Consider the following 27,663-nt stretch of genomic DNA (forward strand, 5'->3'; position numbering starts at 1 on the left):
TTAGGAATTTTTACTTTATATATGCTGGCTGTCTCCAAATAGATGTTTTTGCACCCATCATCTTTTCACTTCCAGGATAGTATGTATTTGAAGTGGTATATTGAAAATGATTTAAAGGGGTTGTCTCACTTCAGCAAATGGCATTTATCATGTAGAGAAAGTTAATACAAGGCACTTACTAATGTATTGTGATTCTCCATATTGCCTCCTTTGCTGGCTTGATAAATGTTTCTATCACATTATACACTGCTTGTATCTAGGAGTTACGGCCACCACCGTAGCACAGATACAAGGTGGCAGGAGAGAAAAGCTACTGTGCATGCATGCCTATATGTGCTCCCTCGGTCCTGGCCACCAGAGGGGCTGGCATATTTACCTATAATGTGCAAGCACGACCACCGCTGCTGGATTGCAGGGTGGTCATAACCATAGGAAACGAGCAGTGTATAATGTGATGGAAAAATGAATCAAGCCAGCAAAGGAGGCAATATGGACAATCACTATAAATTAGTAAGTGTCTTGTATTAACTTTTATCTACATGATAAATGCCATTTCCTGAAGTGAGGCTTTCCCTTTAAAAAAGTCTGGACTGTGCGCGTACCAACCACTGTGTCTAGGACTGTGCGCGTACATACCAGAGTTGTTGCAATACCAAAATTTTGATTCGGTTTCGATACCATAAAAAAGTATTGCTATACTCGATACAATTCGATACCACGCAAAAAAAAAAACAAAAAGCCATTGTCAGCATTTTAAAAAATGGCGAATCGCACAGATTTTTTTTATTTTAATAGTTTGGACTTTTCGGACGTGGCGATGTTTATTTATTTATTGTTTTATATATTTCATATGTAAAATTGGGAAAGGGGGCAGTGCTCCAGACTAAAAAAAAAAAATACCTGGGAGCCATTGGCTCCTTAACTGAAAAATTAGGAGCCAAATAAAAATTTTATTCGCTTTCGTCACCATAAAGTATTGCGATACTCAATACCACACAAAAAAAATGAAAAAAAGCTGCGTGCATTTCGCATTTTATGAAACATTCAGCCCATAATAGAACAGTCCTATCCTATTTTTTGGGGTGACAAGGTGACAAAAAAAAAATGGCGAATCGCATGGTTTTTATTAATTTATTTCTGTTACGGCGTTCACCGCATAGGAGATATATTTTAATAATTTAATAGTTTGGACTTTTCGGACGCAGCGCTATGTAATATGTTTATTTATTGTTTATATATTTTATATGTAAAATTGGGAAAGGGGGGATTTAAACTTAATATTTTAGGGTACTTTCACACTAGCGTTTTTCTTTTCCGGCATAGAGTTCCGTCACAGGGGCTCTATACCAGAAAATAACTGATAAGGCATATCCCCATGCATTCTGAATGGAGAGCAATCCGTTCAGGATGTCTTCAGTTCAGTCTTTTTGACTGATCAGGCAAAAGATAAAACGGCAGCATGCTGCGGTTTTATCTCCAGCGAAAAAAACTGAAGACTTACCGGAATGCCGGATCCGGCATTTTTCCCCATAGGAATGTATTATATTCAAAATACTGGAATGCCGGATCCGTCTTTCCGGTCTGCGCATGCGCAGACCAGTAAAAATGTGTAGAAAGATACAAGACGTATCCGTCTGTCCGCATGACAAGCAGAGAGACGGATCTGTTCTTGCAATGCATTTGTGAGATGGATCCGCATCCGGATGCGTCTCACAAATGGCTCCAGATGCGTCCCGGGTGCATTGCGGCAGTTTTGACTGCGATTGCATTCCGTTGTTCAGTTTTTATTGCGCGGGTGCAACTGTGGTACCCAGACCCGAACTTCTTCACTGAAGTTCAGGTTTGGGTTCATGGTTGGGTAGATGTAATTATTTTCCCTTATAACATGGTTATAAGGGAAAATAATAGCATTATTAAAACAGAATGCTAAGTAAAATAGGACTGGAGGGGTTAAAAAAAATAATAATAATTTAACTTGCCTTAATCCACTTGTTCGCGCAGCCATGGCTTCTCTTCTGTCTTCATCTGTGAGGAAAAGGACCTGTGGTGATGTCACTGCGCTCAGCACATGGTCCATCACCATGGTAATGGACCATGTGATGAGCTCAGTGACATCGCCACAGGTCCTTTGACAGGACCTGAAGAAAAAACAGGAGACCGGCAGCTAAGCGATCAATTGGAGGAGGTGAGTTAATTAAAAAAAAAACATTTTTTAACCCTCATTGGCACTGCGCCACCAATGTTTATTATACTGGGATGTTGGGGGGGCAGGATGCCGGCTATGCGATTCTGCTGCCGGGACCTGCCTCCTGTATTAAAAGTTAAAGACGACCTTATGTGGGTTCGGACTTTGTTAAGCAGCAGGCTACACAGAGCGGCGCCCAGGGATGTCCCAGCACTTACTATTATTCCTAGGCGCCGCTCCGTTTGCCCGCTGTGCGCCTGTGCCCCATTACCGTCTCCTGCTCCATATGCTAATTACTATCGGAGCAATGGGGAGGAGACAGCAGCTTCTCTAGTGGGCGTTCCTTCTCCCTGCGCTGCGATTGGACAGCGCTACAGCCAGGGGAGAAGGAACGCCCACTAGAGAAGCTGCTGTCTCCTCCCCATTGCTCCGATAGTAATTAGCATATGGAGCAGGAGAGGAGACAGTAATGGGGCACAGCGTGCGAAGGGAGCGGTGCCCAGGAATAATAGTAAGTGCTGGGACATCTCTAGGTGCCGCTCTGTGTAGCCTGCTGCTTAACGGATAACTTTCACACTTAGACCCTAATTTCAGTTTTCATATATGTAGTTACTAATAACATGATATTCCAGAATCAGTTACTATTAGACTGACTTACCCCCATATTTAATAAGATTCAGCCCTTAGCAACCAGTCTGCATAAAACTGCAATTTCACTATTCAGTTAAGATGGCCGCCACTGCCCTCACCCTGAGGCTAATCCCGCCTGCCCTCACTAGCCAGTAACAATAGCCCCCCAAAAGTGTCAGTAACCAGAGCCCTCCCCCTAAAGGGTTAATCTCCTGCAGCACAAAGGGGTCCTCTTACCACATGTTGCTTTCATTTATACACTGAGCAGATGGCAGATCTCCCTTCCCTGGTCTGCGCTGCTTCAACTCTGCATTCTCCAGCTCTGCTGAGTGAGGGAGCGTCTGCCAAGCGCAGGGACAGGGAGAAGTGCACACAGCCCAGGCACTGTTATTAGCTGCAGGGGAGGACCTGGCTTTAATCATTTACCTACAGTCCCTGGCTGTCAGTAATCTGACCTTGCACAGCCTGCTTCTGCGTCCTCCATCCTTCAACAGATAGACTGACCATGCCTAGCAACCCTATTTTAAGCACAGGTAAAAGTAGACAATACAGGGAACAAAAATGTAGAATTAAGGGGTAATTGAATACACAGTGAAAAGTTGAAATAGGGCCACCAAGGAGATATTAATCACCACAATCCAATACTCCAAAAAAATAAATAAATATGACAGTTATACTTTGACAAAGTCAGAACCCATGAAAAGTCCTATTATGGACTTCCGGTTCCGGCGCCGCCATGTGAGGACGCAGCGCTCAGAGCTCCTGCATATCGCCGAATACCCATGTCATTTTGCAGCGCAGGGATCTGCTTACCGATCCTGAGGGACGTCCGACTGACACCACTTACCTGCCTTGAGGAGCTGATGGAAAGATACCTCCTCCGGAGCGGGCAGAAGATCACAGGTGCGCAGCTAGCAGCCTCACAGAGCGCGGCAAAAATGGCTGACACTCAGCCACTGTTATTTCGGGAGGAGGGCTCTCAGAGCACCCAGGGAGAGGGGTCCCCTTTAGGTGGCTCGGCCACGCTGGATTATAAACAACTAGCCATTGAAGTGGCGTTGCGCATAATGCCGGACATCCAGAAAACGCTGGAAACAACAATACTGGCCTCATTTAACTCCCTAAGGGAGGAGGTAAACCAGACCAGCATGCAAGTGGGGGCCCTTGAGAAAGAGTTACGCTCCTTGCAGCAGCAAGCAGGGGACACTGAGGCTGTTTTGAAATCTCAGCAGCATGACCTGGAATACCTACGGTTTAAAGTTGATGATCTTGAAAACAGGTCACGCCGCAATAACCTGAGGGTGGTTAGTTTGCCTGAATCCATTAAACAACTGGACCTTTTGGATATATGTGAGAGAGAACTGCCTGAGGCCCTGGACCTAAAGTTTTTCTGTCGAGTGGAGAGGGCCCACAGGATCGGCCCAGATAGAGGAGCTTCTAGGGACTCAAACCCTGAGTCTCCCCGTGGTGGGGATGGGAGGCCTCGTCAGGTTATTTTCAAATTGCTGGACTTCAATGATAAGGTGGCATTACTCCGCAGTTTCCGTAAAAGACGGCACCAGATAACGATCAGGGGCCACAAAATCTTATTGTTTGAGGATTTCTCGGCTGAGGTGGCGAAGAAACGCAAGGCTTTCAGCCCAGTCTGCACTGAGCTATACCACAGAGACATCAGATTTCAGCTTCTTTTTCCGGCGGTTTTGAAGATTCACAGAGCAAATGGGGGGACAATTACCTTTAGATCCCCCACTGAGGCAAAGGAGGCCTTGGATGGGATTATAGATGCGGAACCGCATGATGTGCCCCTCTCTCCCCAGCGGTCTACTTTGAAGGACTCATTGGATCCAGCTGTTCGACGAGGGAATGACCGTTTGCGCAGTGGCCCAGAAAGGCCCTCCAGAAGAGGACGTTGATATTCCTCAATTCAAAATGTGGTTGGGACTCAATCCTGAGGGGCAGTATTTGTCAGTGTTGCTGACTTTGTTCGAGATTAAGGTTGTTTTGTTATTTTGCTCTGTGCCCCACGCTAAGGCCTTTACTGTTCAGTCGTACAAATTGTTATTGTTTTAGGCCAGGTATGTGAGAGCTCTGCCATGGCGGAAAAAAGGAAAGTCTATAACTAGATCTAGTCACAGCTGCCATCATTTAGCTGTATTCGGCCTGGCGGTTTGGCTTCTGCTGCCACTCATCTAGGCAGGGCTATTTGGTTGCACGTGTTTTGGTTTTTGTCTTGTGTTATCTGTTCTCCTTCCCTCCCTCCTTTCTCCTTCCTTCCTCCCCTCTCCCTTGGCTTTCTCTGCTCAGGGATCCGTACGTACCAGGGCTACAATGAAAATTATCTCCTGGAATGTCAAGGGTTTACGCTCCCCGCAGAAGCGGTCAAAGATTTTGCGCCACCTGAAGCGTTTTCAACCTGATATAGTTCTCCTGCAGGAGACTCATTTGGAGGAGAAAGATTTCTTCCGAATGAAAAAATTCTGGGTAGGTTCTGTGTGCGGATCCTCGGCCAGGGAGCGCAAAGCTGGAGTACTCACATTGCTACATAGGAATTTTTCAGGGAAAATATTATCGGAATCTCATGACAGTGAGGGCAGGTGGCATAGGTTATTAGTAGAGATTGGAGGAATTTCTTATAGCATCCATAATGTTTATGCCCCGAACGATAATAATGCCCCCTTTTACGCTCTTCTAGAGAACAGACTGCATGTGGATGGAACTCGCAACAGAATTGTGGGTGGCGATTTTAACTCAGTCGCCTCTGTTCTGGAAGACCGGAAGAGGGATGTGGGGATGGTCAGTTCGCAAAGGCTCTCTGACAAGGTTATACCTCCCTTATTAACCTCTACAGGATTGTATGATACCTGGCGCTCTTTACACCCTGATGACAGGGAGTATACGCATTTCTCGCATGCACATAATGTATGGTCCCGTATTGATTATCTTTTCCTTCCCTTGCACATGGCATCTAGGGTGGTCTCCGCTGAAATTCATGACTTACTTATTTCCGATCACTCACCTATTTCCATTTCCCTGCAGGATACCTACCCCAGAGGAACTGATTTTCTATGGCGCTTTCCTTCTTTTCTGGCCAGAGACGACAACTTTAAAGATACACTGCAAGGTTGGTGGTGGGAGTTTCAGGGTGACAATCCCCGGGATGCATCAGATGTTTCGACCCACTGGGAGACTGCTAAAGCGGTCCTGAGGGGTCGAATTCTCAGTTATGTCAGCAATTTGCGCAAGGTGGTAGCTAAACAATACCAGGAGGCTAGCTCGGCTCTTAGACAGGCGTACACTCAGTTCCTTCGGGTGGCCACCACTCGGAATAAGGAGGCCTGGATCGCAGCTAGAAACAACTTTGAAGTTTGGGTGGATAAAAGGGAGGCGATGTACAGGTCGGAGTTCCAGACAGATCTGTTCAGATTTGGGAATAAGTCAGGCAAAATGTTGGCTAACTTAGCGCGGGGCAGAAGGGCTCCTACAGTCATTACGGCTCTGAAAGAGGAGGGGGGAGTGACCCAAACAAATCCTAAGTTGATAAATGATTTGCTGGGAAAATACTATGAGCGTCTCTATAGTGACACTCCAGTGGACCCTGAGAAGGGTAGGCGGTTTCTGTCAGACGTTAAATTGCCCTCCCTGACGGAGGAACAACAGGGATCTTTGAATGCGGAAATAACGGCTGAGGAGGTGCTACATACAATACGCTCCTTGCATAATGGTAAGGCGCCAGGCCCTGACGGATTCTCAGGAGAATTTTATAAAGTCTTACAGGACAACCTTGCCCCCACGATGACGGAGTATTTTAACCATCTTCTGCACACAGGTAGTTTTCCAGCTCATGTTAATGTTGCCCACATTAAACTGATACTTAAACCTAATAAGGACCCGCAAGATCCAGGCTCGTATCGCCCGATATCACTCATTAACCAGGATCTCAAGATATTGACTAAAATATTGGCTGACAGATTGAGTCTCTTAATGCCTACCCTGGTGGGCCCTTCCCAAGTAGGTTTCATTAAAGGGAGGTCGGGGGTGGCGAATATTAGGAAGGTATTGGCAACATTGGACTGGGTCAGGCGCCGCCCTCAGCCAGCCTGGGCCCCTATTTTGTTGGCTTTAGATGCGGAAAAGGCTTTTGACTCAGTGCGTTGGGACTGGTTGGGGGCGGTGCTAGATAAATTCCAGATTGTTGGGGATATCCGTACTTTTTTGGGAGGTCTTTATTCTAGTCCGGCTGCGCGCATTCACACGGGAGGTTTTTTGTCTCGGGTTTTCCCCCTTCAGAGAGGGACTAGACAGGGCTGTCCGCTTTCCCCCCTTCTTTTTGACCTAGCCATCGAGCCTTTAGCCAGATTTCTAGAGGATTCTGACTTATACAAGGGCATTACCATAGGCAAGAAGGAGGTCAAACTAACCTTGTATGCTGATGATCTTTTGATTTTCATGGATACCCCCCAGCGTCACTTGGGCCCCTTAATGGAGTTCCTGAGTTTTTTGGGTCCTTTTCGGGGTATAAAATAAACTCGTCTAAAAGTGAGATTCTTGAGCTACACGCCGCTAACCCACCGCAGCTTTGGCGGGATGCTGGTCTCTCTTTATCTGTTGTTAAGAAACAGGTTACGTACTTGGGGGTCAAAATCGGTAAGCTTCCGGGGTCACTGTATTCGCTAAATTATCCTCCCCTCATAACGAAAATAATTTCTGAACTAGGGAGATGGCATTCACTCCCCTTATCTCTGCTGGGGAGGTGCCAGCTCATCAAGATGATGAGTTTTTCTAAGCTGCTCTACCCTCTCCAGACGCTTCCGATCCTACTGAAACATACAGATGTCACTGCACTAAATAAGGCTTTTACCAAGTTTTTGTGGTCTGGCAGGCGCCCTCGTATCTCTCTTTCGAAGCTTATGCTATGGAAACCAGAGGGAGGAGTAAAATTCCCGAATATACGGGGATACAATCTAGCATGTCTCATGCGTCACGTGTCCGACTGGGTACACGACACGGATCTTTTCTCTAACAGGGAGGTGGAACAAAACCTGGTTGCCCCATGGAACTTGGTGTCGTGCCTTCACTCTAACCTGTCTGCATTGCCTGGGGATATTAAATCTTCGCTTTTATTGAGAGATACGATAGCAACCTGGAAGGCGGTTAGGAAGACATTTAACTTACCTCATGCGATCTCCAAATGGATGCCGTTATGGGGTCATCCGGAATTCCCTTCCGGAACTAGTTTGAGACCTCCTGAGCTGTGGATATCTAGGGGTTTGACTAGGGCGGAGCATCTGATGCATCTGGGGGACAAACGCTGGCTGACTCCAAAAGAATTGAAGGAAAAATACGCTCTGCCGGATTCCCATTTCCTGCAAATAATGCAGATTGTGGGTTTCTGTTCACATAGATTGCGCGATTTGTCGAGGGAAGCGACCAAAAATTCCTTCGATGAAGTCCTCAGTTTCTCCCCCCAAACAGTTTCTCTCTCTAGGCTGTATAGGGCCTTTTCAGGAAATTTCACGAAGGTCAAGGCTTCCGCACTTTTTAAGAAATGGGAACACATCACCATGGATGATGAGATTGGGGTTAAGATCCTGGAAGGTTGGAGTAAGGTACGCCAGTGCGTGATAGGTGAGACTTGGCGTGAAACTTTTTTCAGGATGATGCATCGGGCAATCTATGGTTTTAACTTTCCAGCCTCTCCCCAGTTTCCGGATCGTATCACACACTGTCCCAATTGTAAGTTGGCGGCTACGGATTTCTGGCATGGCATTTGGACGTGTCCTGAGGTAGTCAAATTCTGGGCCGCGGTGATAGATTATATTAAGAAGTACTGGTCGGTGGAATTGTCTATGGAACCCCAGGCCCTGGTCTTTCATTACATCCGCCCGGTGAACCAAACTCGGATCCCGATTTTGTTGCACTCAGTCTTATTAGTAGCCAAAAGAGTCTTGCTCCAAAGATGGCTTACAGATGCCATGCCAGACATCCCTGATGTGGTCTCTGAATTGAAAGTTCTTTTGGGATTTGAGAGGATTGAAGCGTCTAGGCACAAAGAAGGTTCAGCTTCCAAGTTCTTTAATAAATGGCGTACTTTTATTGCCGCGCACTTTAGTCCCCCAGAGACTAGGGAACTGGTGAAGCCCTTTCAGTATACCTCGTGGTATCTTAAAGCTTCTCTGGGTAATACCCTGGGACCCCTGGCAGTGTAGTCCTGCCTCCCCACCCCTCCTCCCCCCTATTTCTGTCCCTCCCCCCTCTTTCCTGTCTTTTCTTTATTTCTTTCTGGTTTCTATTTGCTTTTACTTCTTTCAGAAAAATTGAAAAATGCAGTCAGATTCATGTATACTAAACTCATGTTTCCTCATGTAACTGTTTGTGCCCCCTGGCTTTCTCTGGAAACCATGTGGGGAAAGTGTATGTAATGTATGATATGTGGGTACATGACCCGTGCCTTGTTTCTTTTTGATGAATCTGCTCCAAATAAACAGAATAAAAAAATTCTATTATTGGTGGCGCAGTGCGCCCTCCCCTCCTCCGCCCCTCTCTCCCCATTGGTGGCAGCAGCAGCAGGGGGGAGGGAGAGACTGCTTCCTTCTCCCCTGTGCTGCTGAGAGAACAAGAGCGCGCTGACAGCAGCGCGCTCATGTTCAGAGATACTAGACTGCGCTACAGCGCAGGCCAGTATAAAAAAAAATTTGAAATCCCGGTATCGTATCGATACCAGGACAACAGTATTGATTGGGTATCGAAATTACGATACCCACAACAACCCGAGTATGTACCACTGTGTCTAGGACTCTGCGCGTACGTACCACTGTGTCTAGGACTCTGCGCGCACGTACCACTGTGTCTAGGACTCTGCGCGCACGTACCACTGTGTCTAGGACTCTGCGCACACGTACCACTGTGTCTAGGACTCTGCGCGCACGTACCACTGTGTCTAGGACTCTGCGCGCACGTACCACTTGTGTCTAGGACTCTGCGCGCACGTACCACTGTGTCTAGGACTCTGCGCGCACGTACCACTGTGTCTAGGACTCTGCGCGCACGTACCACTGTGTCTAGGACTCTGCGCACACGTACCACTGTGTCTAGGACTCTGCGCGCACGTACCACTGTGTCTAGGACTCTGCGCGCACGTACCACTGTGTCTAGGACTCTGCGCGTACGTACCACTGTGTCTAGGACTCTGCGCGCACGTACCACTGTGTGGGATTTCTTTTATTGATTGCACAGCAAACTGGATTTTTCTGCTTTATTTTGCTGTGTGAATAAACCGTGAAGAAGATAATCTCTCTATTCTAAAATTCCAGAATCTAGTTCCAGCAGTTAGTTATTGTTTAGGTGGCAACTAATGGGCTACTTTGTTCTTTTGAACCTTCTTTCCATATTACAAAGAAACATATCTGTCCCAAGTTCTCTGCTGGACTCTAATATTCGGTCACAGCAGTATGGCCATGGCAGATGATAAACCCACTTCTTAGTGTTATATTACTGCATCAGTATAATTCTATGCAGATATTAGGGGGATATTATATAGTCACGGGGTACGGCCTAAACCTGGATACAATTCAATGGACTCTAAAGTTTTTGCATTAGTCTTTCCTTCCACACGGACAGCACAAAAACAGTAGTTTCACATAGAAGAGAACACATAGTTATGCTACCTATTGTCATACCGCCTCATACCCCCTTACATGAGGTATCATCTAAGTGAATATTCAGCATCCATTGACTTGTGGATTTTGCTTGCGTCTTCTCAGGTGGTAGTTGTATAGCCATTGATCAATTGAAGTTTTGCCTTTGGTCAGTGGAAAATTCTGGATGCTATTTGTAGTGGTCACGGCGCCATTCTATCCTGACACTTGCACATAGAGGGAAATTTACGAAGACCAGCATTTCATAAGAAAATCTTAATACAAAGTCCCACTGACTTAAGAGGCGCGTGCCTTTTAAAGCAAACCCGTGACCACTCCTGACATGTCGGTTGTAGTAAATAAGTGTATGGTACATCTATGCCTATGATTCTATGTTGTGCCGTTCCTCTGTTCTTCCTAGAGTTCTGTAAATGAATAGTCTGCTGTATCCCCGCACACTCGCACCATTCAGTCCTGGAAGTGTCAGACTGTGCAATGACGCAACGCTTTGCATGGGAAGTGCAAGTATTTACTGAAACAGACGTGTAAGGAGAGATGACAGGTCCTCTTCAGTAACTTTTAGCACCTCTTGGGAGGACCATGCCGCAGAAACTGAAATGTATGCTAGCTAGGAACTGCTGCAATTTCCATTGTTTCTTGTGTAACTAATTTAACGATGAGTGATCCATCGCCTTGTTGTGGAGAAGAAGTACTTTTAATCTATACTGTATGCAAATGAACAATTGAGGTAATTGACAGAAAACACTTTGATGGGGTTGTGTCATCTCATACATTGGTGGACTATCGCTAGGATATGCCCCCATTGTCTGATATCAGTGGGTCCCACCTATCTCTGAAACGGAGCCCACAAAGAGAAGGATGGCAGACCGCTCATGTGCGGCTGCTCTCCATTCATTCTTTTTTATGGGAGTGCCGAAAATATCCAAGGGGGGCGCTCAGCTATTTTCTGAGATCCAATAGAAATGAATTGGAAAGCTCACCCCTCAAGCACAGCCACCGCTTCAGTTACTTCTATGGGGCTGATGGAAACTGCCTAGCCAGCACTCGGCTATTGTTGGCAGTCATATAGAAATGGATGGAGGGCAACCACGCTTGCCTCTCTCCTTCTCTTTGCAGGCTCTATTTTAGAGATAGGTGTGGGTCCCAGAGGTGAGACCGACAACTATCAGACATTGGGGGCATCTCCTAGCAATATGCCCCCATGTATAAGATGACACAACCCCTTTAAGTGAGCCAGAACATGTATGCAGGAGCTCCTCCAACATGCCGGGCGAGGGTGATGTTCCTTGTACAATTGCATATTTGCTATAGATATGGTAATAGTGTGCCTTTGTATCTGAAAATGGTTGTGAGGGACTATTTTAAAATGATTGCCATAGCTTTCTACCTAATGCTCCCAGTAGAACACCATTAATTGGCTAAATATCTATTAAAAGAAAAGCATGAGAAGGGGATTATGATTATTTTGTTCAGCTTGTATTGCAAGCTAGAATCTCTGTTTTATAGATTTCATTGATCTCTGTAGGTTCTACCTTATGCTATTTTGAGCAGGACTTGTCACATATTGACTGAACCATCAACATTTTACATAATAAACTGCAATTCACAGCATGTTTTTCCTGACGTAATGACAAGTGCTGACATTGTTGTGGTAGAGCCTTTATTGTACACATTCGTTTAGAGAACATGCTAAATATGTCATGTCTATATTTTTAATCATTTCTTTTGTTTCTGCCGGAAAGAAATTATGTTGGAAGTGTTTGATGGAATTTTTTTTGTTCACGCTCATCATAAAGACCTGCATGTTCCCAGCGCGTTTCCACTGTCCACGCTTATCAGCACAGGACCAGCAGTGCATGGAGGAATAATCTTGTATAATTACTGGCTGCATATTGATATAATGTGGTACATCCGTATAATCGGACCATCAACCGTGCATTCACTTTGGTGTTTACATGGTGTGTAATTCTGTTTCTTCATTTTACCAAGCCAGTACAACTACTGTACCATGGCAGGAGGTTAGCATTTTTATTACTGTTCAATTTCAGTTCTTAGTCTTATGAAATTGTCAAGGCGATGAATAGCAAACACAAGAACACTTTAAAAAAAGTTTTTGTTTAGTACTATTTTCTTTTACTCTTTTTTATATTGCTTTATACTTCCAGAGATTTGCAAGAATATTGTACTTATACCTAAGCTTACTGTTTTACCTCATCAGTAGAAGGTGAACTAAAAATTCTGTAAATGGTTCCTGTACAGGTCCATTCATTTCATTTGTGTCCAATAAATGAACTGTTTGGACATGCAACACGGTTGTCAGCGATAATTCTGTGGGAATGACCCCCGAAAAAGAGATGATATATTATATATAGTAAGGGATAATCTCTTTTTTTGGGGGGTCATTCTCAAAGAATTATCGCTGCCAACCGTGTTGCATGTCCAAACAGTTCATTTCTTGAACAGTCTTCAGACACAGCACGACACAAATAGTACAAAACAATAAACACTGGCCCGGCTGGGCTCTAACTAAACATATTGCTTAATCCCTGACTCGCCGACATAACGCAGTTCACACTTGGACTCAGATGCGGCTTTCTCAGCCAATCGCCCAGCAGCCTCCAGGTTGTAGCAAGACAGTGTGTCAGGGGAACTAGGGCCCAGAAGTCTGCCTGACTCTGGCCATCAGTGCAGGCGTCGCGTGGTCCCCCAAACTCTAGGCTATTCAAAGCCTTGTGGCCCCTGAGTCCTCCTGACTGAGACCACACACAGAGGTTCTGCAGGACTCTGCTTTACAAACACTCTCTCTCCCAGACTGACATACTGGAAGGTGCTATATGCTGGCCTGATTACAGCAGGCCTCACCTGGAGATCCCTTCCTGCCAGGGAAGAAACCTGCCCCGGACTGGGGGAGTGGATTGGGAGGCCCCACTGCCAAAACCTACCATCCCAATCCAAGTAAAATCCAGCCCTGAATAAATAAAGAAAATAGCTCCAGAAACTATGTTCCAGCACCATCCTGGATTTCAGGTTAAGGAACTTGGGAGAGATATACTCCCCTTTCGGGACTTTCCCATGCATTTTACTGTTCACCTTGCCACAAAATATATATAGATATATATTCACAGATAACTCAGCTTTTCTCCCATATAATAACCTGCTCTTAAATAAGGCAGTAGAAATTACCTTTATGACCACTGCTTGAATATCCATCATGATCGAGTGCTATTTTTCACATGATGACGAATCTATCCGCTAAGACAATTTTGTGGGCACTGCCCAAGGTCCGGTATGGCTCCTGCTGCAACTGCTGGAATGAGAGCTAGCTTGAATCCCGGCAGTTCAGCCTCTTAGATGCCACAGTCAATAGTGACCACGGAATCTAAGCTGTTTAACAGATTGGGGGGGGGGGGGGGGCTCCCGGTGTCTGGTTATTTAAAATAAAGTAAAAAAAAAAATATATATAAAAAAGAATAAAAAAACTTTTGAAAAATAAATAAAGCCTACACCAAAATATATATATATATATATATATATATATATATATATATATATATATATATATATAAGCAAAAAACGGAACAGCACCTCCTGAGACTAATCGCAGGTGCAAGCTACCCGGCAATAATACAGCAAACAAATAAAGTAGCAGCACACCACTAAATGCACTAAGACTGAGTATACAGGTGAATATGTGAACAGGGTCAAATACATGACTCCAATATTATTATTATTATTATTTACTGCAAATGCCGTAAATAAGCTATTAGCGCATATTATTGATCAAAAATATGTCGGGCCCACCTACCAGGCGACAAGGTTGCTTCTTATCAGGTGGGACCTACTCTAACATGGAGGGTCCAGCTCCATTTTCACTCTGATTTAAAAACACCAAGGGCTGGGGGATGGGCGAGGAGTGCTAAGTTCCAAAGAGGATGCCTAGTCCTCTATAATATACATATAAGCAAAAAACGGAACAGCACCTCCTGAGACTAATCGCAGGTGCAAGCTACCCGGCAATAATACAGCAAACAAATAAAGTAGCAGCACACCACTAAATGCACTAAGACTGAGTATACAGGTGAATATGTGAACAGGGTCAAATACATGACTCCAATATTATTATTATTATTATTATTATCATTATTATTATTTACTGCAAATGCAGTAAAGAAGCTATTAGCGCATATTATTGATCAAAAATATGTCGGGCCCACCTACCAGGCGACAAGGTTGCTTCTTATCAGGTGGGACCTACTCTAACATGGGGGGTCCAGCTCCATTTTCACTCTGATTTAAAAACACCAATAGCTTCTTTACTGCATTTGCAGTAAATAATAATAATAATAATAATATTGGAGTCATGTATTTGACCCTGTTCACATATTCACCTGTATACTCAGTCTTAGTGCATTTAGTGGTGTGCTGCTACTTTATTTGTTTGCTGTATTATTGCCGGGTAGCTTGCACCTGCGATTAGTCTCAGGAGGTGCTGTTCCGTTTTTTGCTTATATGTATATTATAGAGGACTAGGCATCCTCTTTGGAATTTAGCACTCCTCGCCCATCCCCCAGCCCTTGGTGTTTTTAAATCAGAGTGAAAATGGAGCTGGACCCTCCATGTTAGAGTAGGTCCCACCTGATAAGAAGCAACCTTGTCGCCTGGTAGGTGGGCCCGACATATTTTTGATCAAGAATATGCGCTAATAGCTTCTTTACTGCATTTGCAGTAAATAATAATAATAATATTGGAGTCATGTATTTGACCCTGTTCACATATTCACCTGTATACTCATTCTTAGTGCACTTAGTGGTGTGCTGCTACTTTATTTGTTTGCTATATATATATATATATATATATATATATATATATATATATATATATATATATATATATATATATATATATATATATATTATATATTCTACTAAAAAGACCAACGCATTATGCAATAAATGATAAAAAAAAGGAATATTTCGATATAACTAATTTGGAATGAACCACACATAAATTGCATAAATATGATGAGAAATATTGAGTCATATATTTACAGCTTTGATTATTTAAATATACTGAAGTAATATGGGCTCATCATATACTTATGCAATATATACAATAACCGCATGTAAATCGCGTATGAAAGAGTTGCAGTATTTTGTTGATTAATAAGGTACCAGTTCATTTATGCCCAAAAAACATAGGTTATAAATTATATATAAGAACCATATTGCGATGTATATTGAGGGAAGAGACACACCTTTGTAAATTAATATGGTAACACTAATATAGTGAAATTAATATAGTGAAAGAATGATGTGGAAGGGATGATCCATACCATGCAGGTGGCGGCGGCGGCGGTATCACATACCCGGCCTCAATAACAGAAACAGCTTCCCCTGGCAACAGTAAATTGTATATCCGCTCTATAAAAGCAACCGAAATGAATAGGGACACAATTTTAAAAAGTGCTTTAGATACACTTTGTGCTATTAAAGCAAAAAATAAAAATGTGAAAAACAGACCTCTCTCTCTCTCTCTCTCTCTCTATATCTATATCTATATCTATATCTATATATATATATATATATATAGAGAGAGAGATTATATAGATACAGTACAGACCAAAAGTTTGGACACACCTTCTCATTCAAAGGGTTTTCTTTATTTTCATGACTATATTCACACTGAAGGCATTAAAACTATGAATTAACACATGTGGAATTATATACATAACAAAAAAGTGTGAAACAACTGAAAATATGTCATATTCTAGGTTCTTCAAAGTAGCCACCTTTTGCTTTGATTACTGCTTTGCACACTCTTGGCATTCTCTTGATGAGCTTCAAGAGGTAGTCACCTGAAATGGTTTTCACTTCACAGGTGTGCCCTGTCAGGTTTAATAAGTGGGATTTCTTGCCTTATAAATGGGGTTGGGACCATCAGTTGCATTGTGGAGAAGTCAGGTGGATACACAGCTGATAGTCCTACTGAATAGACTGTTAGAATTTGTATTATGGCAAGAAAAAAAAGCAGCCAAGTAAAGAAAAATGAGTGGCCATCATTACTTTAAGAAATGACGGTCAGTCAGTCCGAAAAATTGGGAAAACTTTGAAAGTGTCCCCAAGTGCAGTCACAAAAACCATCAAGCGCTTCAAAGAAACTGGCTCACATGCGGACCGCCCCAAGAAAGGAAGACCAAGAGTCACCTCTGCTGCAGAGGATAAGTTCATCCGAGTCACCAGCCTCAGAAATCACAGGTTAACAGCAGCTCAGATTAAAGACCAGGTCAATGCCACACAGAGTTCTCGCAGCAGACACATCTCTAGAACAACTGGTAAGAGGAGACTGTGTGAATCAGGCCTTCATGGTAGACTATCTGCTAGGAAACCACTGCTAAGGACAGGCAACAAGCAGAAGACACTTGTTTAGGCTAAAGAACACAAGGAATGGACATTAGACCAGTGGAAATCTGTGCTTTGGTCTGATGAGTCCAAATTTGAGATCTTTGGTTCCAACCACTGTGTCTTTGTGCGACGCAGAAAAGGTGAACGGATGGACTCTACATGCCTGGTTCCCACCGTGAAGCATGGAGGAGGAGGTGTGATGGTGGGGGTGCTTTGCTGGTGACACTGTTGGTGATTTATTCAAAATTGAAGGCATACTGAACCAGCATGGCTACCACAGCATCTTGCAGCGGCATGCTATTCCATCCGGTGCATTTAGTTGGACCATCATTTATTTTTCAACAGGACAATGACCCCAAACACACCTCCAGGCTGTGTAAGGGCTATTTGACCATGAAGGAGAGTGATGGGGTGCTGCGCCAGATGACCTGGCCTCCACAGTCACCGGACCTGAACCTAATCAAGATGGTTTGGGGTGAGCTGGACCGCAGAGTGAAGGCAAAAGGACCAACAAGTGCTAAGCATCTCTGGGAACTCCTTCAAGACTGTTGGAAGACCATTTCAGGTGACTACCTCTTGAAGCTCATCAAGAGAATGCCAAGAGTGTGCAAAGCAGTAATCAAAGCAAAAGGTGGCTACTTTGAAGAACCTAGAATATGACATATTTTCAGTTGTTTCACACTTTTTTGTTATGTATATAATTCCACATGTGTTAATTCATAGTTTTGATGCCTTCAGTGTGAATCTACAATTTTCATAGTCATGAAAATAAAGAAAACTCTTTGAATGAGAAGGTGTGTCCAAACCTTTGGTCTGTACTGTATATATAATCTGAACGAAAAAAGTTAAAGCTTTCAAAGTCGCTTATACTAGAAAGAAACAAAGTGTCTGTTCAAGAAGAGGGTAAATGGCCCAGTCATGGAACTGCTTAACATGAATTTTATGATTTGGGGGCTACTGTCTCTGCCTTATTTTAGGCATTGCAGTTTTTTCTTAATTTTATTGCATACAGACTTGCTTTGCTAGCATTGGTTTGTAAGCTGTGGAATAGAGCAAGATTTATCGGCAAAGGGCAATAAAGAGATGTATAATACATTAAACCTGTCTTCAGCCTGAAATTTACATGCACGTTCTGTGATTCCCAGTCTGATGTTCCATCTTACAAACACTTACCATCACCTTCTATTACTTTCTGTCCAGCAGATGTTTTTTCATAGCAATATATTCTTTATGCAAATGCCTTGTTGGGACATTTCCTTGGGTTAAATAAACTGCTTATATATTTACTGTGTGTGTGTGTGTATATATATATATGTGTAGGTATGATATAGGTTGTTTTTAAATCAGTTCATTTCATTGATTGATCAAGTGTTGATTAGGACAACCTGGCTATGGGGAGAAGTCCATGTAAGCCTAATGTATGGGTCAGATGGCAGTGTGTGGTCTGGGGAAAAAATGGTCCATATGTCTCCTGCATCACCCTGACCCGAACTGACAGCATAGTAATATATGATGCTGCCAGTTCCTGCCTTACAGTGGGTCCACAGTGTTGTACTCTACCATTTTCCAGACTGTACACAGCTGTCTGACACTGACCTAAAGGTCCTTTAACACAGAACAACAATCGGGGCTGTAATTGGGGATAAGCGCTTCTAGAAACACTGATTCCTGATAATTTCCCTGTGTAAAGAGGCTGCCGATCACCTGATGAATGAGAGAATCCCCGCTCATCAGGTGATCCTATCTTCATTCCCACACCCAAAATCATTGTTTCTGGGCAGAAGATCATCTTGTGTCAACAGGGATCTGCTGCCCAGAAACAATGAATGTGTGTATGGGGATGAACGATCACAGCAGTGATCGCTTGTCCCCACTGAGAGGAGATGATTGATGCACATAAATGCAATTATCTGAAATGTTTGGTTCCTTCCTGGCAATTGTGTTGTGTAAAAAAGAAAAAGACCGCAATTGTATAACTGTAACATAGGACCCTATCTCTCTTCTCTGGAGTCTACCCTGGCGACCTGGAAACATTTCACACTCTCATATGTGGGGAGGACAAACCTTCTTAAAATGTCAGAGTTTCCCAGGCTATTGTATATCCTCAAAATGCTGCCCATCTGCCTTAGGCCTAAAGACGAAAAAAGGATAAACTATCTATATAGGATGTTTGTCTGGAATGGGAGGCGCCCTAGAATAGCTTGGTACATACTACAACAACCAAAATTAAATGGGGGCCTAAACTTTCCTAATATTAGATTATACAATATTGCGGCTCTGATGAGAGTGGTACGAGACTGGCTACACTCTACGTCGAAATACACTCTGGTTACGCTGGACCAAGCCTTTATTCTACATATAGCACTACCGAACCTACTGCACATCTCATTCGGAAATCTCCCCCAAATGGTAAAAACGAATCCTCTCCTCATGACAACATGGCGGGCATGGTGCAGGGCAAGAGTTCTGTGTAAATTACTTGCATCATTTTCGGTGCATCTGACACTAGTAAGGAACCCCTCATTTCAGAACGGATCTTCCCACTCAACGTTCAAACGCTGGCAATCGCAAGGCATCACCAACATTGACAAACTTATAAGCACGCAAACACGAATGGTTAAACCACTCCAGGACTTGCAGAAGGAATACCCACATATACAGTGGAGGAAATAATTATTTGACCCCTCACTGATTTTGTAAGTTTGTCCAATGACAAAGAAATGAAAAGTCTCAGAACAGTATCATTTCAATGGTAGGTTTATTGTAACAGTGGCAGAAAGCACATCAAAAGGAAAATCGAAAAAATAACTTTAAATAAAAGATAGCAACTGATTTGCATTTCATTGAGTGAAATAAGTATTTGAACCCTCTAACAAAAAAAGACTTAATACTTGGTGGAAAAACCCTTGTTTGCAAGCACAGAGGTCAAACGTTTCTTGTAATTGATGACCAAGTTTGCGCACATTTTAGGAGGAATGTTGGTCCACTCCTCTTTGCAGATCATCTCTAAATCCCTAAGGTTTCGAGGCTGTCTCTGTGCAACTCTGAGCTTGAGCTCCCTCCATAGGTTTTCGATTGGATTAAGGTCCGGAGACTGACTAGGCCACTCCATGACCTTAATGTGCTTCTTCTTGAGCCACTCCTTTGTTGCCTTTGCTGTATGTTTTGGGTCATTGTCGTGCTGGAACACCCATCCACGACCCATTTTCAGTTTCCTGGCAGAGGGAAGGAGGTTGTCGCTCAGGATTTCACGATACATGGCTCCGTCCATTTTCCCGTTTATGCGAATAAGTTGTCCTGTGCCCTTAGCAGAAAAACACCCCCAAAGCAAAATGTTTCCACCCCCATGCTTGACGGTGGGGACGGTGTTTTGGGGGTCATAGGCAGCATTTTTCTTCCTCCAAACACAGCGAGTTGAGTTAATGCCAAAGAGCTCTATTTTGGTCTCATCAGACCACAGCACCTTCTCCCAGTCACTCTCTTAATCATTCAGGTGTTCATTGGCAAACTTCAGACGGGCCTGCACATGTGCCTTCCTGAGCAGGGGGACCTTGCGAGCCCTGCAGGATTTTAATCCATTGCGGTGTAATGTGTTTCCAATGGTTTTCTTGGTGACTGTGGTCCCTGCTAATTTGAGGTCATTAACTAACTCCTCCCGTGTAGTTCTAGGATGCTTTTTCACCTTTCTCAGAACCATTGACACCCCACGAGGTGAGATCTTGCGTGGAGCCCCAGAGCGAGGTCGATTGATGGTCATTTTGTGCTCCTTCCATTTTCGAACAATCGCACCAACAGTTGTCACCTTCTCTCCCAGCTTCTTGCTAATGGTTTTGTAGCCCATTCCAGCCTTGTGCAGGTCTACAATTTTGTCTCTGACATCCTTGGACAGCTCTTTGGTCTTTCCCATGTTGGAGAGTTTGGAGTCTGCTTGATTGATTGATTCTGTGGACAGGTGTCTTTTATACAGGTGACTAGTTAAGACAGGTGTCCTTAATGAGGGTGACTAATTGAGTAGAAGTGTCTAACCACTCTGTGGGAGCCAGAACTCTTAATGGTTGGTAGGGGTTCAAATACTTATTTCACTCAATGAAATGCAAATCAGTTGCTATCTTTTATTTTAAAGTTATTTTTTCGATTTTCCTTTTGATGTGCTATCTGCCACTGTTACAATAAACCTACCATTGAAATGATACTGTTCTGAGACTTTTCATTTCTTTGTCATTGGACAAACTTACAAAATCAGTGAGGGGTCAAATAATTATTTCCGCCACTGTAGTTTTTCCCTTTTTCCCATACTTACAAGCAAAAAGCTATATCAATGAAGTGATTTCCGCCTTGACGGAACGTGAGTGGAGTCCATACTTTAAAAAATGGTTCTCGAATCCCAATGAGGGGAAGAAACAAATTTCAACAAATTACAAATTCCTCCATGTACCAATTGACTATTCCACATCCACAGTTCCCATGACTAGATGGCAGACAGAGGTACCACAAGCCACCCCATCAGTGATACTCCGGGCACTGGAATTCTCATACAAACATTTACCTGTAGCAAGATACACAGAGATGATCCTACAAATCTGTCATAGATCATATCTGACTCCGAGAAGGGGGTTTAGAATGGGTATATATAACACCACCAATTGCTTTAAATGCGGGACTTTGGACGCTGGACTTTACCATTGTCTATGGGACTGTCCAATGATGAGAAAGTTCTGGGACAGAGTCATCACCTTCACTAACGCACACTTGACCAATTTTACCCCACGCGACCCACTTTGGGTTTTTGTCAGCCTCTGTATGTTCATGGAGACTACAACTTGTAAATTACTTTGCACTTGTAAGAATGGATACCAATGGTAGCAGTGCGACACTGCCTTTGTTTGTATGTTTATTCTTTAAATATTTGAAAACTTAATAAAAACAGTTTAAAAAAAAAAATAAGAAAAAGACGCTGCAGTTTAGACTCTGCTGCTAGAGCAATTTAATCTCTAGAGATTAATGGAGTTGTACAGTATAAGGCTACTTTCACACTGGCATTTTGGCTTTCCGTTTGTGAGACCCGTCATGGGCTCCTCACAAGCGGTCCAAAACGGATCAGTTTTGCCCTAATGCATTCTGAATGGAAAAGGATCTGCTCAGAATGCATCAGTTTGCCTCCGTTCCGCCTCCATTCTGCTCTGGAGGCGGACACCAAAATGCTGCCTGCAGCGTTTTGGTGTCCGTCTGATGAAACTGAGCAAAACGGATCCGTCCCGACACACAATGTAAGTCAATGGGAATGGATCCATTTTCTGACACAATCTGGCACACTAAAAAAACTGATCCGTCTTGGCTATGTTAAAGATAATACAAACGGATCTGCGCCAAACGCGAGTGTGAAAGTAGACTAATTTGAACTCAAAGGAGCTTCAAAGTCTTGCCACAGCCTTAGACTAGATTCACATGTTATTTTTTTTTTTTTTGTTGTGGTTAAAAAAATGTGTCACAAAAGAACACATGCATTTTACAGAGGGTTGTACATTTTTGCAATGTGGTAATTGACTGCTTTTTTATTATTATTATTATTTTTTTTAAGTTTCACCTGTAAAAAACCACCCACACTCTGTAAAAATGCATGTGCTACAAAATATTTAAATGTGGAAACCCACCTTTAAAACCTCATGCACACGTCCGTGTGATACCGGCCTGGATTTCTTCAGAGTGCAGGAGCGCACAGCGTCACTGGTTGCTATGGCGCCGTGCGCTTCCTTCTGCCGCGGCAGTACAGTAATACACTGGTATAATCTATACAAGTGTATCACTGTACAACAGCGGCAGCAGGAAGTGCACAGCGTCATAGCAACCAATGACGCCGTGCGCTCAGAAGAAATCGAGTGTACGGGCCGTTTTTTTGTGTTCCGTATACGGAACCATTCATTTCAATGGTTCCGTAAAAAAAACAAAAACTGAATGTACTCCGTATGCATTCCATTTCCGTATTTCCGTTTTTCTGTTCCGTTGAAAGATAGAACATGTCCTATATTTGGCCGCAAATCACGTTCCGTGACTCCATTCAAGTCAATAGGTCCGCAAAAAAAAACGGAACACATACGTAAATGCATCCATATGTCTTCCGTATCCGTTCCGTTTTTTCTGAACCATCTATTGAAAATGTTATGCCCAGCCCAATTTTGTCTATGTAATTACTGTATACTGTACATGGCATACGGAAAAACGGAAAGGAAACGGAAACACAACGGAACTCAAAAACGGAACAACGGATCAGTGAAAAACGGACCGCAAAAAAACTATAAAAGCCATACGTTCGTGTGAACTAGGCCTTAAAGGAGGAAAATGTTCTGTGCCTGCATGACTGTGAATCACCAGTGCTGCATTATACATGTGTACATATTACTGGGGTGACTGGTGTGTACTGGACAAGGTCTATATTGTAGACCACTCATGCAGATTTCTTTTACAGGTTTCTTCACTGTACAGATGATTCCCCTGATCCTAGTGTGAAGTATGAGGTAAACTATACCTTCACATATTTATATTTTTTATGACCCAAGATGGTTATTCTCTTCTCTTTCATCCCCTGTTTTGTTTGAAGGGACCCAGTTGATCACATTTAACCTAACCCCCTATGCATATTGGGGGGAGATTTATAAATCCTTTCCCGTCTAAAATCTGAAAATTTACAGTATGTCTTAGCTGACTATGCCTCATGCAGCCAGGGCATAAATCTAAATTTGTACTTTAATGGCAGATTGCCCTGCACAGTGCGGCCATTAAAGAGGACCTGTCCCCTCTACTGACATATTATGCCATTCCGTTATTATTTCTGATAGAAGCTATGAAGGTCCAGCTGGGTGTTATCAGTTGGGGGTGTCCCTGCACAGTCTGACACTGACTACACTGATTGGATAGTGTTAGACTGTGCAGGGACACACTTTCATCTGGTAACACCCAGCTGGATCTTCATTTCAGATTGCTAGTAATACAGACATAACTTCTAGCAGGAATTATAAAGGAATGGCTGAACATAGAGACATACGTTTAGATGCCCCAGAATTGTTAGAGAATGCAAGCACTTGAGAAAGCAGACAGTCAGGAGAGGTAAGCCCTGCATATGGTACGGAGACTGGAAGATTCCATTGTTCTCAGGCAAATGTGTATGTTGGGCACAGCGCACATGTGATATCACTATATTCAGAAAAGTGAGATTACGGTATACTCTGCTAGAAAACATGTTGGTTGAGGTAAATACAGTGCATTAAATTATGAAGGGAATAAAGAAGGATTTTTTTTAAAATATATTTGGTAATTTTTCTCCAAATAAAACTATAAAAAAAATACTACTTTACATTTGGTACCATATAAAAGACCCACCTGTGCCATAGAAAAAAGGAAATATAATATAAATATAAAACAAAAACCTATTCACCTTTAGATTATGCCATTCCAAGGGTGAGATGTTTGCTGTGAGCATCCTAACATCTAAAGGCCATGGTTCTGAAAGGGATCTTAATACCCTGCTTCATGCGCAAGTTTTGGGAAACGTTGCATATTGGCTCAGCTGTAAAGCCCCGACCATGTTTTCAGATACATTTGCGTGTGGCGATACAAAGAAATGCATGGTTTATTGTAAATGTTGTGCTTACCCTCAAATTAAGCTTTATGCCAGAAAATCAAATACCGTATAAACTAAAACTGGTATAGGCCTCATGCACACGACAGTTTTTTTTCACGGTCCGCAAAAACGGGGTCCGTGGGTCCGTGATCCGTGACCGTTTTTTCGTCCGTGGGTCTTCCTTGATTTTTGGAGGATCCATGGACATAAAAAAAAGTCGTTTTGGTGTCCGTCTGGCCGTGCGGAGCCAAACGGATCCGTCCTGAATTACAATGCAAGTCAATGGGGACGGATCCGTTTGATGTTGACACAATATGGTGCCATTTCAAACGGATCCGTCCCCATTGACTTTCAATGTAAAGTCTGGAGTTCTTTTATACCATCGGATTGGAGTTTTCTCCAATCCGATGGTATATTTTAACTTGAAGCGTCCCCATCACCATGGGAACGCCTCTATGTTAGAATATACTGTCGGATATGAGCTACTTCGTGAACCTCAGATCCGACAGTATATTCTAACACAGAGGCGTTCCCATGGTGATGGGGACGCTTCAGGTTAGAATACACTACAAACTTTGTACAAGACTGCCCCCTGCTGCTTGGCAGCACCCGATCTCTTACAGGGGGATATGATAGCACAATTAACCCCTTCAGGTGCGGCACCTTCCTCCCTCTAATGTTAGAAATCGTTGGTGGCACAGTGTGCGCCCACCACCGCCCCCCCCCCCCCTCCCTCTATTGTATTAAATCGTTGGTGGCACAGTGTGCCAACCACCATCGGCCCCCCCTCTATAGCAGTAACAACATTGGTGGCAGTGTGCGGCCTCCCATCCCCCCCCCCCCCCCATCATTGGTGGCAGCGGAGTTCCGATCGGAGTCCCAGTTTAATCGCTGGGGCTCCGATCGGTAACCATGGCAACCAGGACGCTACTGCAGTCCTGGTTGCCATGGTTACTTAGCAATAGTAAAACGGTATAAGATTCATACTTACCTGCTTGCTGCTGCGATGTCTGTGAACGGCCGGGAGCTCCTCCTACTGGTAAGTGAAAGGTCTGTGCGGCGCATTGCTAAAGAACTGTCACTTACTAGTAGGAGGAGCTCCCGGCCGGTCACAGACATCGCAGCAGCAAGCAGGTAAGTATGAATCTTATACTGTTGTACTATTGCTAAGTAACCATGGCAACCAGGGCTGCAGTAGCTTCCTGGTTGCCATGGTTACCGATCGGAGCCCCAGCGATTAAACTGGGACTCCGATCGGAACTCCGCTGCCACCAATGATGGGGGGGGGGAATGGGAGGCCGCACACTGCCACCAATGTTGTTACTGCTATAGAGGGAGGGGGGGCCGATGGTGGTTGGCACACTGTGCCACCAACGATTTATTACAATAGAGGGAGGGAGGGGGGGTCGATGGTGGGGGCACACTGTGCCACCAACGATTTATTACAATAGAGGGAGGGGGGGGCGATGGTGGGCGCACACTGTGCCACCAACGATTTCTAACATTAGAGGGAGTAAGGGGGGGCACGATGGGGGGCGCACACTGTGCCACCAACAATATTCAAACTGGGGAGGGGGGGGGGGTCTGCCCCCTGCTGCCTGGCAGCCCTGATCTCTTACAGGGGAATATGATAGTACAATTAACCCCTTTAGGTGCCGCACCTGAAGGGGTTAATTGTGCTATCATATCCCCCTGTAAGAGATCGGGTGCTGCCAGGCAGCAGGGGGCAGTCTTGTACAAAGTTTGCAGTGTATTCTAACTAGAAGCGTCCCCATCACCATGGGAACGCTTCTGTGTTAGAATATACTGTCGGATATGAGTTTTCACGAAGTGAAAACTTAGATCAGAAAAAGCTTTTATGCAGACGGATCTTCGGATCCGTCTGTATGAAAGCAACCTACGGCCACGGATCACGGACACGGATGCCAATCTTGTGTGCATCAGTGTTCTTTCACGGACCCATTGACTTGAATGGGTCCGTGAACCGTTGTCCGTCAAAAACATAGGACAGGTCATATTTTTTTGACGGACAGGATACACGGATCACGGCCTCGGCTGCAAAACGGTGCATTTTCCGATTTTTCCACGGACCCATTGAAAGTCAATGGGTCCGCGAAAAAAAACGGAAAACGGCACAACGGCCACGGATGCACACAACGGTCGTGTGCATGAGGCCATATACGGTAAATTTAAAATGCATGGCCCAGAAGCAAAAATCACTATATTTTTGCCCATACTTTACTATAGAACTATTAGTGGGGAAATATTTATCAAGGCTTTATCAGATGCAGTATAGATGTGTTCACACAGCGGGGTTTTTTTTGTCCTTTTTTTCACACGATTATGACCTGTTTGCCATAATGAAATCTAAATCCAGTGGGAATTTGTGTTGCCGTTCACACAGCGGCAGAATTTTCTGCTCGAATTTGAAATCCATGTCAATAAGTGACATGACACTTATTAAAGCAGATTTCACACAGAAAATGAGGTGAGTTGCTTTTATTGATTTCTACCGCTGAACCTGGGTCAGACATTTTCACGCGACCAATAAACGAGTTTTATGGGACATGAATATTGATGACCTATTCCTCAGGAAGGGGCAGTGGCACTCTGCTGAGCGCTGCATCTTCTTCCTCAGTCCATGACGTCACGTCCATCGGTCACCTAGACTTTGTGACTGGAGTGCCAAGCACCACCACTATACAATGTACAGTGCTGTGGTGTAGAATGAAGACGGCACATTGCTTGCCAAGCACTGCGGCTGATCAGTGGGACTCCTGCGATATTGATGACTAACCCTGATCATCAATATTTCGTTTCTAAAAGCCACTTTTAATTCATGTGAGCAATGGCGGATCTGCCCCCAAAAAAATGGATAACGTCCGTATGGCATCCGTGTTTATTTTTTTTGTGTGTATCCATTGTAACAATGCCTATCCTTGTCCGCAAAAAGGACAAGAATAGGACATGTTCTGTTTTTTTGCGGGGCTACTGAACGGACATGGATGCGGATAGCACACAGCGTGCTGTCTGCATTTTTTTAAGACCCATTGAAATGAGTGGCTCCGCAACCTATCTGCAAAAAAAAACAAACAGAACTGACACGGAAACAAAATACGTTTGTGTGACTATAGCCTAAACTGCAGCAAAGTGAAAGAGATTTGCCCAATTTCTTTG

The 27,663-nt window shown here is 43.8% G+C and overlaps 1 protein-coding gene across 1 annotated transcript in view; it reads left to right on the forward strand.

Annotated features, from left to right (window-relative positions):
* The window catches only part of CDC123 (cell division cycle 123), a 92,429-nt gene that overhangs the window by 26,664 nt on the left and 38,102 nt on the right, over positions 1 to 27,663 (forward strand). Inside the window, exon 7 of the mRNA XM_044280076.1 lies at positions 23,335 to 23,383. Within this exon, the coding sequence (XP_044136011.1) occupies positions 23,335 to 23,383 (49 nt within the window). The remainder of the gene's footprint in view (positions 1 to 23,334; positions 23,384 to 27,663) is intronic.

The sequence above is a fragment of the Bufo gargarizans genome, chromosome 2 (assembly GCF_014858855.1).
Source record: "Bufo gargarizans isolate SCDJY-AF-19 chromosome 2, ASM1485885v1, whole genome shotgun sequence".
Taxonomy (NCBI): Eukaryota; Metazoa; Chordata; class Amphibia; order Anura; family Bufonidae; genus Bufo; species Bufo gargarizans.